The sequence below is a fragment of the Schistocerca serialis genome, chromosome 6 (genome assembly GCF_023864345.2).
Source record: "Schistocerca serialis cubense isolate TAMUIC-IGC-003099 chromosome 6, iqSchSeri2.2, whole genome shotgun sequence".
Classification (NCBI taxonomy): Eukaryota; Metazoa; Arthropoda; class Insecta; order Orthoptera; family Acrididae; genus Schistocerca; species Schistocerca serialis.
Genome location: NC_064643.1, coordinates 293,922,723 through 293,938,592, shown reverse-complemented (window position 1 = coordinate 293,938,592; position 15,870 = coordinate 293,922,723). Strand labels below are relative to the sequence as shown.

The 15,870-nt window shown below is 42.1% G+C and overlaps 1 protein-coding gene across 3 annotated transcripts in view; it reads right to left on the bottom strand.

Moving 5' to 3' along the window:
* The window catches only part of LOC126483889 (uncharacterized), a 132,982-nt gene that overhangs the window by 21,661 nt on the left and 95,451 nt on the right, over positions 1 to 15,870 (bottom strand). For all 3 annotated transcript variants that reach the window (XM_050107149.1, XM_050107147.1, XM_050107148.1), the window contains one exon: positions 9,982 to 10,096. In XM_050107149.1, the coding sequence (XP_049963106.1) occupies positions 9,982 to 10,096 (115 nt within the window). The remainder of the gene's footprint in view (positions 1 to 9,981; positions 10,097 to 15,870) is intronic.

The window sequence follows — 15,870 nt, the reverse complement described above, 5'->3', positions numbered from 1 at the left end:
ATATATTTCTGGTAGGTGATGATAGTATCCATTGCAATTCTACTGGTGCTCGTGTGGCATGAGTCAGACATAAAGAAGCTGAGAGGATGTCATGTCACTCCATCAATGGTCGTCACCAACAAGGACGGTGTGACATTCATAAATAAGACACCAGAATGAGGCAGCGATGGAGGAGATGGCACCTCCAGGTGGGGGGTGGGGAGGGGGGGGGGGGGGGGGTGGGCGCCTTGTCTTGGGAATTATGTTTCTTCTTCTCCTCTTTCAGAGGTGGAGCAGGGCAGGGTGTAGAGGGTGTACGGAGTCTGCAAAATCTGGATCCGAAAGAGAGTGGGGTGACCTAGGGGCATGCAGATGGTGCGTCTCATGGCCAAATTGTGGTGGAGGCTTCCCAGCCGGAGAGACACTGGGGGGTTTTATCACCGACAGGTGCCAAAGAAGGAGGGGGGGGGGGGGGGGAGGCACTTCTTCAGCCGGGCAGGGGGACTGGCTCCTGGATGGGGTTGTGGGAACTGCAGGGAAAGGGGAGAGGAGAAGGGGATGGGGGAAGAAAGTAGGAGAGGGAAAGGATGTAACAGAGGCAAACGTTGAAGATAGTTACACTGGATGGAGTCTCCCATACTTCTGATGAGCCTCAGCATAAGACAGGCGATCCAGGCACTTGTACTCTCTTTGATCTTCTTTTCTCTCTTGTAAGCTGGGGAATTAGGAGAGAGAGGGGAGTGGCACTCATGACAATTCACACACACAGGTGGCAGAATACAGGGGACCCCCTCAAGGAGTGGGTCTCCACACCACCACACAAATGGCCAGCTGTACAATGGCAGCACAAAATCACAAGCACCAAAATCACTTCATGGTTGGTGGGACATACGGCTTTAGTGTGTGTTGGGGCTTATGGGCACTCAACACCGAGGTTATCAGCGCCCTGACACTCAGTAAAAGAAACGAATGTGGACAACATTTGTAAAATAGGAGCATACATGCAATGAAAGTGGGAAAAGACGAAAAAGAGAATAAAATGTAAGTGAAACGAGAAAGGAGCTTCAAGGACACTACAGGAAATTGTCACTGGCTGGACACTTACATAAAATATGGGCGACCCAGTCACCCTGTGAACAAATTAAAACCCTCTCCCTAAAATCTTAGTAAAAACATCGGACAAGGCACAGAACTTTAAAATTCTAACCACATTCGTTTGATTATTACCTAAAAGAGTTGGCAGATCTGTCGGAAAGTCAGCTGTGGCCCACTGGTCACAAAAGTGGCGCACGGTGACCTGGATGCCACAAGCACCACACATTGGAGGGTCCTCTCACCAGATCAAGAAGCCATGCGTCATAGGACTGTGGCCTATCTGAAGATGAGAGAGGAGAACGTCATCCCATCTACGTGGCTGGAAGGAAGAAGACGACACATGTGTTGTGGGCTTGACTAAACGGAGCTTATTGTCAGTCACTTCCAGCCACTCATCCTCCCACCGATGCACGATTCTTTTTAGCTCAACAGCGAGATGAGAGTGTGCAGGGGTATGGCACACGCCTCCTTGGCTTCGAGATCTGCACTTTCATTCCCAGCAATGCTGATGTGCCCTGGAATCCAGCAGAAAGCCACCTCCTTCCCCTATCATCGTGGTTGGAGGAGGGCATCCTGGATGGTCTGGACCATTTTAACTGCTGAATAAAATTGTTGCAACAAGTGAAGGGCACTGAGTGAATTGGAACAGACAAGAAATTTAGGATGGAAGAACGTCTCATCTGCTCTAGAGCCCGCAAAATCACACATAATTCTGCATCAAAGACAGTAAATGATGGAAGCAGTCGAATCTTGAGGATACGATCCGGAAAAACAACAGAGCAACCAACAGAATCCCCATTTCGACCCACCTGTAAAAACTGCTACATAGTTGTGGTGCTCAGATAAAACGTCAGAAAATGTTGCATTAAAAACAGAAGCAGGAGTGCAATCTCTCTTGTACCTCATCAAATCTAAAATCACTCTGGGCCTCTCCAATAACCATGGTAGCAGGCAGTTAAAACCCTAGAACTGGGGCTGTACGGGCTCTACACCAAGGGACTCCGGCACATGTTGCACGTGAACCTCCCAAACAGCATTGTGGCTCAGATATGGCAAAAAACGGTCCAGAGACGAAGGAGCAACAAGATGGTGAGCGGGTGAAGTTGGAGCTGCAAGAAACTTACATGCTTGGTGCACCAGGAGGAGCTGCTGCTAGATGGTAAGTGGCAGTTCCCCTGCCTCAGCACAAAGGCTGGGTATGGAACTGGTCCGATAAGTACCCATGGCCAGCGGAAGCCCCTCATGGTGGACAGCATCAATGATCCTCAAAAAGGAAGACCTCGCCAATCTATACACTATGCACCCATAGTCCAGCCATGAATGCATGAAAGCCCTATAAAACTGGAGGAGACACGCTCTGCCCTTTCCCCAAGACCTGTGACTAAGGCACTTTAAGATATTCAGTGCCCGCAGGGTTCTGGCTTTCAGGCCTCGCAGGTGCGGTAACCATGACAATTGGGAGTCAAAAATGAGGCCCAGAAATTGCACTGAATTTCTGAAACTTAGAATGGTGTTCCTCATAAGCAAGGCAGGTAAATGAAAAATACTATGAGAACAATTAAAATGACCATGCACACACTTATCCACAGAAAACTGGAAACCTGTCTTTGCAGCCCACTCCTCTAACTGCCGCACAGAAAGTTGCAACTGATGGCTTGCTGATGCAAAACTGGAGGAGGAAAGAAAACAGCAAAATCATCTACAAATAGGGAGCACTGCACTAGACTCTATACTGTAGACATGATACTATTGATGGCTATGGCAAAGAAGGTAGCACTTGAAACACTGCCCTGAGGGACACTATTCTCCTGCTTGAAATGATCTGACAGTGAGTCACCAACTTGGGTCCTAAAATAGCGCTGAGACAGGAAGGTCCGAATGACAGTGGGGAGATGGCCACAAAAGCCCCATTAATGCAGTTGAGCGAGAATACTGTGTTGCCATGTAGTATTGTATGCCTTACTGATATCGAAGAGTATTCTAATGCAGTGATGTCTATGTAGGAAAAACTGTTGAATAGCCACCTCGAGCAGAGTCAGGTTGTCAACAGTGGACTGAAATCTTCAGAATCCACACAGGAGCAGCTAAGGAGTTGCCTGGTCTCTAACAGCCAGACCAGACACCAGTTAACCATTCACTCCAGGGTCTTTCCTACATAGCTCGTTAAGGCGATACTCCCATAACTACTGGAAGACTTGCAGTCCTTTCCTGGTTTGAGAAGAGGTATCAAAACTGCCTCTCTCCACGGGTCTGCCATAAAAGTTTAAAACATTCAAGGAGGATTTTTTCGATGCTGCTGGCAAATGTCTAAGCATACAGTACCGGATGTGGTCATGACCAGGTGCCATGTCACAAGTGTCAGACAGAGTTGATTCCAGCTCCCACATGGAGAAGGGAGAGTTGTAACTATCGGAATAATTGGAACCTAAGTCCAATTTACTCCTCTCTGCAGTCGCACGGTAGTGACGAAACATCAGAACAGTTCGGAAACAATACATTTTTTAACATGGAATCGCCAATAACAAAGATATAACTTTTGTCAATCTGTTTCCTGGATTGCTTTCACATTTATCTTTTTTCTTACACATCACAGTTTTGCTTATAGATTTACCGCACGATTCGTTTTCCGCACACTGTTTTCACTGGGATTTGCACATACGCGTTTACACAGGTTGTTTACTTCTCAGTAACGGAGTTTGCACGCGGGAGTTTACAGAATTACTATGTTTCGCTTCCTGCCACTGTTTTTGCTGGAATATGCACAAATAAGTTTCCACGGTTTTGTTTTTTGCTCGGTAACGGAGTTTGCACACAAGAGTCCTCACATTTGTTTGCTTTGTTCTGCAATGGGTTACCACATGTGCAGCTTGTCGATTTGCTGTTTAGTTTTGCATTTTCTTCTTTCAGAGACTGAATCTCTTTTTTGAGAGTTCCGATATCACTTTGTAGCACTTTAATTATTTCTTCTTTTGACTTTGTGGTACTTACAAGTTCTGATGTTTCCCACTGCAAACAGTCGGTGCATGTCCACGGAACTTCGTCACTAATGAATTTCAGGTTCAGTTTTGCGCCCTCTCATGAAGCCAAAAATTGTAGATGTGAAACTAATGTGTACACAAGTCATCCTCTTACGGTTATTGGGGAGATGTGATTCCAATGGCAACCATAATATCATTAATTGTGATAGCGAAGAATGCAACACTCAGGACAAATCATGATGGACTGTTTTCATGTACAAAGTGTCCCAAAAATGTTGCAATGAACTTCTAGGGGAGATGATGCACATCATAAGGATTGATAACTGCATAGCAACCCATGGCCGCAAATGTCATCATATGCTGCTAGGTAGTGCTGTACATGAGAGCAATGGAGGAGAACTCCATTAGGTGGTGCTAAACACTAATGTACTGGAGAGGAACATGAGGATTTCCTCATTCAAGTGCTATCCAGCATATGAGGAGCATGGAATGATGAGCTCGCAGGCATGAACATAATTTTGGAGTAACTGAGTGCAGTGTATGAGCTGCTGGACACTTTTATTGAGAACAGTTCCCAGAAAGACACCAACCGCACCACGGTTTGTTTGCACTTCTGCATTGAAATTTGTGTGAGAATGAGTCATTAAAACATGTCAGAGCTAGTGACAGAAGGCACCGATCAGCATGTTTGGTCATTAGGGAAGAAAGTGTGTTGGATGGCATCAGGACTAATCCAAGTACAGCATACATGCTGTTGCCTACAGCATACATGCTGTTGCCTTGGACTTAAAGAATGTCCTGTAGTAGTATCCAGTTTTGAATACAGAGTCCTTACACAGCTTTGACCTCCATGGGGTGCAGTTAGTGCAACCCAATGGCCATCCTACACATGTGCATTTCGCAGAGTCGTTTCTAAAACAAACTGGCTGAGACGTGCATTTCCTAGCTTATGTTTTGTTCACTGTTGAGGCCACATTCACTATGGACGGTGGATTCAATCACCACAGTGAGGATTTGTGGGCACCAGAAAACCCCCACAGTGTGAGGCGTCATGCAGCACAACATCGCTTCGCAGTTAACGTGTGGGCAGGTTTGGTCAGTGACTGCTAAGTCACTTAGTACGTTTTACCATCCCACTTGGGTGCTGCAAATTATAAGACCTTTCTGCAACAGGTTCTTCCTGGCTTACTTGAAGATCTTCCAACAAGTGTGCGGTGCAACATGTAGTTCCAGCATGATGGGATGCCTGCTCATTGTGAAGTGGCTGTTTGTACACATCTGAACAGGTCATTCCTGCACTCATGGAATGGGATTGGTGGACCAGTTTCCTGGTCTCCAAGTTCATCGGATTTATTGAGTCTTGATTTCTTTCTGTGGAGAGCCATGAAATCTCTCATGTATCACAATCCTTTGAAGTCCAAAACAGATCTCATCAAAAGAACTGCCTGCACAACTGCTACAATCAAAGAAATTCCTGATGTGTTTGAGAGTGTCCAGCAGTGAATGCTCTGTTTGTGTCAGGCATGTGTGGCATCTGACAGAGCAAACTTCGAGCATCTGTTGTAACACTAGAGTTGTACTCATGTCATACACCATATGTACGCATTATGTTCAATAAATGTTTTGAATGAATCACTCTCATTTCCTTTCCAATCTTAATCTCTGCTGCTGCTCATTGGTTACTGCATAATTCTCAATCCTTATGATATGCTTCACCTTCCCTGTTTCTGCAACATTTCTGGGACACCCTGAGGTGTATGAACATCAGTAAGCAACTCTATAAAACTAACTCATCAAGTGTAGACAGGATATGATGATGCCAAGTGGTACCATACAACTGTCACACATTGAAGAACACAGTGACTAGGTGTCAGCAGCACATAAAAGCATTATGAACTGCTAACTCCAGTCATATAAAATCATCAATGGTGGACTGGAATTATCAAAACCCACTTTGAAACTGGGTGGGATGGCATCTGTCTCCAGGCAGCAACACTGTCCTAGACTGACCAGTCTTTTAAACAGCTTATAGCAGGCTGGGTTGTAGGTGTCCAAGGTATAAGTTCCATTTCCTGGTTTCAGGATAGGACTGACAATACTCTCCTGTTTCACTGTGAACAATGTTCTCTTCTTTACCAACTATGATCAAAAATCTCTAGGATGTCAACAGTGTATTATTCCTGCCTGGAATCTCAAGGACATGTTTAGTGTCATTGCCAAGGTGTTTAAGCATTTTATTTTGAATTTTTAGGAGATCTGGGAGGTGTGTCTTGGCATGTTGCTAAAGTACTGTGGAGTTATTACTCACTAAATGTGATGCTCAATGGTTCCAGACATTGCTCATGGAAGGTTAAGTTGTTTTGCTCTGCTAAGCATTTAAGAGCCAGGAGAGTAGAATAATAATTCCAGAAAATAGACAGTGCAGCAAAACATTGTTATGAACTATTGCAGACATCTTGCCTGCGTACTTGGTACAACAGGGTAAGCATTATGTTTGGAGTCTGTGTTTGTGTGATTAGAGCATTTGTTGATGCACTCTGATAGATGACATGTTTTTTTCTTCCAAATGATATGTCAGGTTCCGGTGGCGAGGGTCTGAAGAACAAGGGATCATTACTTCTGCAGTATGTACAATTACAATGGAATTCCATTAGACTAAGTGCTATAGATTGAAGGACCTTTAGTGGAATATGTATCATGATGTGTGTTAAAGTGTTGAAGCTCCAGTGTTATGTAGGTAGAGTAATAAAATTAAAAATTATTTGCTTTATTAACTTGCCTCTATGGAATGTGTGTATGTTACCCCACAGTGTATTGAGAGCACTGACGTCCTCCAGCAATAGAGAAGGTGGACTCAATGTTTCAATTAGACCACTGTCTCATGATTTATGTTGGGGGGGGGGACATAAATGTTACATACCATTGCTTTCTCAAACAAAAACTGTAAGATTTATGTGCAGAATGTATTACAATTAGTAGCAATCACTTGGTGCGTCAAGCTGAGACAGGTGGCCCGGGCATCTAAGTACGGAATTTTTATGCGGGGAGTATCACAATTAGTTGCGAAAGCTGACACCAGTGATAGTGTATGAGGGAAAAGAGAGGAAGGCTGAAAGGGGGGGAGGGGCAGCAAATGGTGTCACTTGTGTGGAAAAATGTTGTCTAACAGGTCAAGCCAAAACATATTACCATTCAGACTCCTACTTCCAGATACACTCTTAGTATTAGTCCAGCTATTATAGTAGAAACAGCAATTTCTGGTAGTTTTAATTTTCTAAAAACTTCATATCTTATAAAATCACGCACGTAGTGGAGTAGACAGCCATTAACTGGCAACGCTCAACCATGTGTCAATGGTAACCATTACAATTCCAGTAAAATAATGTTAGGTTTGGGTTAAAGAAAGCGCTGGTGGTAAAGAGTGGTTGCAGTTACCTCACTAAGAATCTATGTTCCATCTGTGAGTGTGATACTACATCACCATTCAAAGGGTCAATTTCAGCTAGGACAATGTCCAAGTTGGTCAGAGGCACTGGACTAGGTTTCAGGTTTTTTTTTCTTTTATCCTATGATTTTTCAGTTTCTGTAAGTTTGATTATGAAAGATGGTTACACTGATCTTCAGCCTGTGGCTCTTTCATCAATTGGATAGCATGAGGCTGCTGGTCTGTTTCACTGCTGGAGAGCACTTCAACAGCAGTTGTCCATTCTGTTGAGTCTAGAAGAAATCAATGAATCTAGGCTGATGAGTTTGAGGCTGATGACATTCCCTGTGTTGCACAACTGGTTTGACATGTGGCTAGAATTGGGAATTGGAAGAGTTGCACCCTTGTTGTCATTGCACAGTGTGTAAGTATTTTTCTACTGCATTAGACAAGTTTGATATCATGACAGGTGTAGTCATTTATATTTATTTATAATATTATAAAATGTTCTTGAATGCTGGGCGTGTTGGCAAACAAGGGGAAGGGGGGCAGTTTGTGAATACAGGGGTGAGTTTGCAAAGTCTGTTCAAGTGCTCTCCTTCCACAGCCCCCACAGATAGGTTTATCAGTTCAGTTAGATGACATATTTCCAAACGTTAGATGACATATTTCCAAACCTCAGATACCAACAAGGTTTGATGTTGCATATTTGCATCAATCTTGAGTAAAAAGTTTTCTTTAGTGACAAGGATAAAAACATCAGTGTCCATCTAGTTATCTTTTGGTTCACTCTGAACATATTGATCAAAATGGATTCTGTGTTATTCCAAGCTGGTGTCACTTTGTAATGTGAAGTCCCAATGAAATATGAGAAGCCAAGTCATGTTAGTTTTTTATATGGAGAGATGGCAACTGATACATCCCCGAGATTGTCACATTTATAAAGTACCTATGATTGACTAGTATTCCATGTTTTCCTCATTTTTTTGAATTGCAACTTGTTCAAATTTATCCTCAATATTTTCTAAGAACAATGGCTTCAACATATCCAAAAATTCATCAGTTCTGGAGTGCACCGAGTACTAAATGCATTGTCTGACTCCATATTCTCCTGTCTTATCCTCATCTTACGACCTGGACAAAGAGAGGAATGCCAGAGGGTTTTAATTATCGGCATTGAAATTTTATTTTCTATCTAAAGAGATGGCTGTATCAGCATTTTCATCAGTCTGGGTGAGCTTGACCTATTTCATTATTGTTCATTCACCCTAACACCATTCACTCTCACCAGCTGCTCTCCTTAGCAGACACTGACTGGAGTCCCAGGACCTCTGACTGGACAGCACCTACTCCTCAGAGTGCACAGGGAAGTTATAACTAAGGCATCAGTAGTTGGTAGTGAGGAGATTATGAGTGTGAGGGCACATGACAACCTTCATGACTAACAGGTGGCCATAATGGATTTTGAATGTATGCAATGAGATTGACCCACTCTTCTGTATGCGGACCGGAGAGGAGCAGCCTAGCGCTTATTGTAAAGTGCATAGTATGAAACATTATTTTTGCAATATTTGGTTGATTTAATATAAAATGAAACTGTCTCACTCTTTTGTGAATGGACCAGAGAGGAGGAGGCTAGTCTTATTGTAACGCGAATTGTATCAAGCATTATTTTTACAATATATGGTTGAAACAGACAAATTCTGGAAATGAATGATTTACGTAGTCAAGGACGCAAAATGAGATCTTTCTCCAACTGATGCACGAAATCTTCAAAGAAGATGATCTGAGCAAAGTGACGAAGGTCATTAGCCATGACTGACTATAGTCTGCGCCATGAACGGTGGCAGTTTGCGCATGTCTATTCATGGACAGAAATGGCATTCTTGATGATTCCAAGCGACAGTTGCAGTAAGCACAAATGGGTACTTTCCACTTGAAGAAGGCATATATCCTGCAAATTATGTCTCTCACTTGTTTATGAAGAATTCATCATTTACCACAACCATCAGCAATGACAACTCACAACAAATGAAATGTAAATTCACTAAACAACTAGCAACAATCACGTTTAATGCTCACATTAGCTATGGCATTCAGAGCAGAGTGCTCAGAACACTACTGAACATTCATTGACCATCAGAGTATGCATGACACAAGTGCGCAGAACAAGCCTAAACTCAACTGCCATCGTTCGTGACTCCAACTATAGCAGGACCATCTCTGCAAGATAAATTTATAGATGATCGTAGTATCCAGAAGATATTAATAAGCAAACTGAGTTTACAAAAGTCATGTACTACTCCATGAGGACATAAGTAACTGGTAGGTTCAATATCTCCCTGTGAGTGCTAGGAATACGTCACATCTGCAATCTACTCTTGCTTACTACAAACATCAATTTTTAATGAGATGCAGAATGATTTAGTATTTCACAATTTAATAGGACTGTAATGATGAGAACTAACCATTTATTCAGTATACTATTTACTGTACACCACTTACCTCATGTTCAAAAAGTATGTCAATAAAATGATGAAGCCCATTTGCACAAAGGAACTCCTTAAACTCGCTTTTAACCGGCCTTTCTTTCTGAACAGATATGGGTGTATTTTTATAGCTGAAAAATGATTGCAAACATTAACAGTAAACAACATTCCTACAAAAGCTTTCATATGAATGATAATTTTAAAATCTGGTTCCAAAACTGTATGCCAGTAATTATACTGTTAGTATTCACATTTCCTATACACAATGATTGTCACAGTTCTAAATTTTATAGAATATCAATGCAAAAGCATGTAGGAAAAAATTAACGTGATCATAATATAAAATTTTCAGTCTCATTTGTACGTGAGTCAGTGAGTCAAAAACTCTACTACCCAATAAGTTGTTACCTTTCCTTCTAAATTACTTACAGGGTGATTAGCACTCAGAAGACTGAATGCCAATGTAATCTTACACACATACAGGGTGTAACTAAATTCCCTTTATAGATTTTGAGGTTCCTAACACCAAAAGAAGAAAAAATATCTAGCAAACATGGGCTCTAAGATGTATACTGTAACCCCTGAGCAGGCACACGTATGTATAAAATGTCCCAATCACAAATAACATTGTCTTGTAGCATTCCATTGTTGTTTTACAACTGCATACCCATATCTACTCCTTCATTATTGTTTTAGCTGAGACAGTAATAATTTCTGTTGTCATATGTCCAAGTGAGCAGCAGTAATACAAAATAAACAGCAAACTAGTTCAGAAAAAATGTACAATCCATGCAAGGAAATGACCCAGATTCTGAGCCAACAGCACAATCCCACAACAGGTCAGTTATCTACAAGATAATTAGTGATCAAATAAGCGACTGCAAGGCATCTGATACAACTGCACTGCTTAATGCTTCAAGCTGGTCATTATTGTGGAGTAACAATTCTGTGTGTCAGCGGAGTGATACAATGAAAAGTTTATTTTATTATTGTATAATGGCAGAATTGTATGGCCGTAGCAGACAGCACCAGAGTTGCCATGCAGTGCACTTATCACACGGAATGCGGACGGGAAATGCAATCTGAGTTGCGCGCCTTGTCGTGTACACAGCCACCGGCTACAATGAGCAGTCTGAGACCGGCCAGTTGCGAACATGTATCGCTCTCGATACAGTGATGATGGGTTACCAGATGCGCATAATGCATTGTCGCAACATCTTTATTAATTAATGGTAAAACTAAGTTTTCCATGTTCCACATACTGCACTACCCACAACTACTGCCCACGCATCCCATCCTAACAGCAAATGGACGCAATAATATTTTACTCGGCCATCCAAAAGTCCTGTTAGAAAAGTGGTGACAGGTGTGGGATTATTTTCGGAAAACCTACAGTCCTGAAAAGTGCAGCGATGTGTAAACTTAACATCGGAGCATCTTCATGACAACACAGCAAGCTGCAGCAGCAGTCAAGGACATCGTTTGACAACACGAGGACATCCAGCGCTGGAATTCAGGTTAGTCTACTCAGATTGGCTTAAAACAAAAGGCAGTGATGGATTTTAAATTTCCCTGTATTGAGTGACCGCTATAAACTGCATTCAAAATGGTAGACGCAAACGCGAGTAACACGGTCGATCTCCAAACCGTTATAGAAGAACCACGAAGAGAGATTCAACAATTAAAAGCAGATAAAAGCGAGCGTAGCCTCCCGGTTGATTTGTCACATGATGGCACTTCTGTTCCAGTAAAGAATTTTTATTTTTCACTGTTGCCATCTGTACAAGTGTTCAGTGGAAAACCTGAGGAAAATGTGAAAGTATTTTTTCGGAATCTCGAAGGCGCAACTCTGTTGCGTTCGTGGACTGATTCAGATAAGCTAGCAGTTGCTAAATTGAGAATCCAAGGAGCCACACAAGATTTCATTAGCGCGGAGCTGATTTGCATGAAAACAGAAGTTTACAATGATTTTAAAATGGTAGTGGTTAGAGGTTCAAATGCAAAAATGCAATCAGATTCTACCATGAGTAACTTCATAGTTTGCCCATGCGGCGCAACGAATCTATCGAGCAATTCGCTGATAGAATCTGAAACATAAATGCTCAGACTTACGAGCTTGTAGAGGATGAAAATGAAAACCGGATCCAGCTTTTCGAAGCCAATCAGAGAGAACTTGACACACTCATCCATGGGTTGTATCGGGAAGAAGTAAACAAAGCTGTCAGACTCTCACACTGTAAAACATTTCAAGAAGCAGCAGAGGCAGCTGTTGGTTTTGTCGAAGCATTGAGACGCCCAAATGACATGCGAAAAGAAGAACGTAGTGTGTTCGTGTGTTCAACTCAAATGTGGAATGTTACCGATGCAATAGGCCCGGTCACAAGCGCACGGATTGTAAGGAGAACAGGACTTGCCACAACTGTGGGATACAGGGTCACTTAGTGAGGAACTGTCGCAACAAAAATAAACCAAATGTGAGCAGCGGACAACTCGGCAGATCTTTAAACGAGTACAGAGACGTACGGGCCACCACAGCGTCCGCCCCTTGCCCGAGGCAGTGATTCCTGTTAGTGTAGCTGAAAATCAATTTAATAATGACTTCGTGATAGGTGCTCTTTATTGTGGAAAAAATATTAAATTATTGATTGCCACAGGAGCACAGACCTCATTGATGTGGTGTTCTATAGACCGCCAATGTTTAATGTGTGGGGGCTGAACGGTGGGAAACTACATAACTATGGAGAAGTTGATGTAGAATTGTGCCTAGGCCAGGACAAATACACAGCAACGGTGCAAGTGGTTTCTAATAATGAAACGTGCTATGATGGTGTACTTGGATCTGATTTCTTATCCGCTAATGGGGCAGAGATATTTGTTGCAGAAGGAAGGATCAGACTAGGTCATAACAATTACAATCTGGAAAATCATTCTTCTTGTCACACTCACTCAAAGGAGCCGAAATTCTGACGTCGAGGGACCGATCACCCCGACAGACGCGTCAGTTGGAACCCTCCGAGTTGAAGTACAAATTACTCAGCCACAGCAAATTCCTCAGGGAACAGGAAAGACAATCCACGTTGAAGTAAAGTCACCACTGATTAGAAAAGGAGCTCTGTTGTTGACCGAACGGTCGGAACTTTGTGAATTATTGGACACAATGCATTTTTATGTTGCCTGAAGTATAGGTGTAGCTACAATGGTGAGGCCAAACATGGTAAGAATCCTAATAACAATAACGAATATGAGCAATACAGATGTCGTTTGCCACGAAGAACGAAGGTTGCTGAAGTGTCAAGCATAAGTAACGATGATGTAATACCGATTCCAAACGAAGCAGCAGTGTCACAAAAACAGATTCTTGTAATACAGAAACATTGAAACAAGGAGCTGAAAATGAAATCAAATTAAAGAACAAAATTTGGAAGAAGATTGAACATTTGTCAGCTGATGATCAGAAGAGTTTAGCACCTGTTTTGTTAGAGTATTCAGATCTTTTCAGAGAACGTTCAAATTTACCTGTTACTCACTTAGTTCAGCATCGCATACACACTGGAAATGCAGCACCAATCATGCAGAAGCCTTACCGAATTCCATTCAGTCAAAGAGAATTGGTCGAAGATATGGTCAAGGAACAACTAGAGGCCAGAATTATTAAACCAAGAGATCCTCCTGATCCACCATGGTCATCACCAGTGGTCCTAGTAAAGAAGAAATCTGCTCATATTTTGCGTTGATTACCGATCTTTAAATGCCATCACCACACCAGACATTTACCCGTTACCAAACTTGGTGGAAACCCTAGACTATTTGGGCAGATGTCGCATATTCTCATTCTGTGATCTAACTAGCAGATATCAACAATTAACAGTTAATCCAGTTGATCAAGCATAAACCTCATTTGTAACTGCAACAGGAGTGTACAAATACCTCCGTATGCCCTTTGGACTACGTAAAACGCCCTAGCTAACTTCCAACGCCTAATGTATTCTGTTTTACATGGGCTCACCCCAACACAAGCTCTTGTATACCTGGACGATGTGATAATTTTTGGTGAAAACATGAGGCAACACACTGAGAGACTTCAAGCAGTATTTGAGCGTATCAGAAGTGCGAACTTGTCTTTATCAATAGATAAATGTCACTTCGCACAAAGTGAAGTGAAGTACCTTGGACATGTTATAACCAGTGAAGGTGTCCACCCTGATCCAAAATTAATTGAAGCTGTCAAAACTTTTCCTGAACCACAAACAGTCAAAGAACTACAATCATTTTTGGGTTTATCGAATTTCTATTGTTGCTTCATAACCCATTATGCAGATATCGCAAGGACAATGACGCAGTTACTTAAAAAAGGAGCCACATTCAATTGGTCAACAGAATGCAAAAATGCAATGGAGAAACTGAAAACTGCTCTAACCACAGCTCCATTTTTGGCCTATCCGGATTTCAGTAAGCCCTTCATCCTCTCCACAGATGCTTCAAATTTTGCAATTGGTGCTATTTTGTACCAAAAATTTGATGGTCAAGAACATCCAGTATCGTTTGCTTCCCGGCAATTAAATAAGGTGGAATGTAACTACACTACCACTGAAAAGGAACTTTGTGCTCTGGTCTTTGGTATCAAACAAAACAGATGTTTCTTTACAGGAAGAGAATTTACTGTAATCACAGACCATGCCGTACTTAAATGGCTGTTGAGCTTAAAGGATCCTAGTTCGAGACTAACAAGATGGGCATTAGAACTGAGCGCTTACCAATTCACAGTTATCCATCGTCCTGGGAAACAACATGTGAATGCTGATGCGATGAGTCATAAGGTTCGTATTTGTGTCACCATAAGCCGTGAGGAGGAATTAAAAGCAGCCCAAGGAGAAGATCCACAATGTGAAATATGGAAAAATGAACAACAGTTCCTTGAAATAGATGGATTTCTGTACAAAGTTACTAATAAAGGGAATCACCTAGTTATTCCAGGAAGCATGAGAGAGCAAATCCTAACTGAACAACATGATTCCTTACTATAATGACACTGCAGTAAAAAGGCAACGAATATCAAAGTAGCTGAAAAGTATTGGTGGCCAAGTCATAAGGCTGATGTATTTGAGTTTGTTTCACAATGTGATTCCTGCAACAGACGGAATAATTCTGGAAGAACTAAGGCACCAATTCAAGAACTGCCGGAGACGAGTGAACCTTTTGAAAGAATTGGGTTAGACGTCGTCAGTCCCCTGCCGAAGACTAAGGATGGAAACAAGTACATATTGATGATATTAGATCATTTCTCCAGATATCTTATGATGGTACCAATACCTGATCAAAGTGCTGAAACCATAGCTAAAGTTTTTGTGAAGGAATGGATTCCAAAGTTTAGATCTCCATTAAGCATTATCAGTGACCAAGGGAGGAATTTTATGAGTGATTTACTCAACCAAACATGTAAGCTGATGCAAATAACGCAGTTGAGAACCACACCAGCACACCTTGAAGGCAATGGTCGCATCGAGAGAGTACACAGAACCATCATTAAAATGCTTAGCCACTATGTAAGCAGCAAACACGATAATTGGGATGTCTGTCTTCCTTATGTTGTAAATGCCTACAATGCTAAAATGCACTCATCAACGGGCCTCAGTCCCTATGAAATTGTATATGGATGGAAGATGCATTTACCCTTGGACTTTACACGATCGACAGCCGGGATCAGCAATGAACACGTAAGGGAGTTAGCTCACAAACTGAAGAACGCATGGAGGGGAGTGAAAGAGCGGACTCATCAGTCCTTCCTTTCGCAAGCCAAGCAACATGTTTACCAAGCAGTTGCGCCGCAGTATCGAGTGGGAGACTTTGTCTACCTGAGCAACATAGTACTAATGAAGTCACAGGTCAAAAAGTTTAAGAAGTTTTG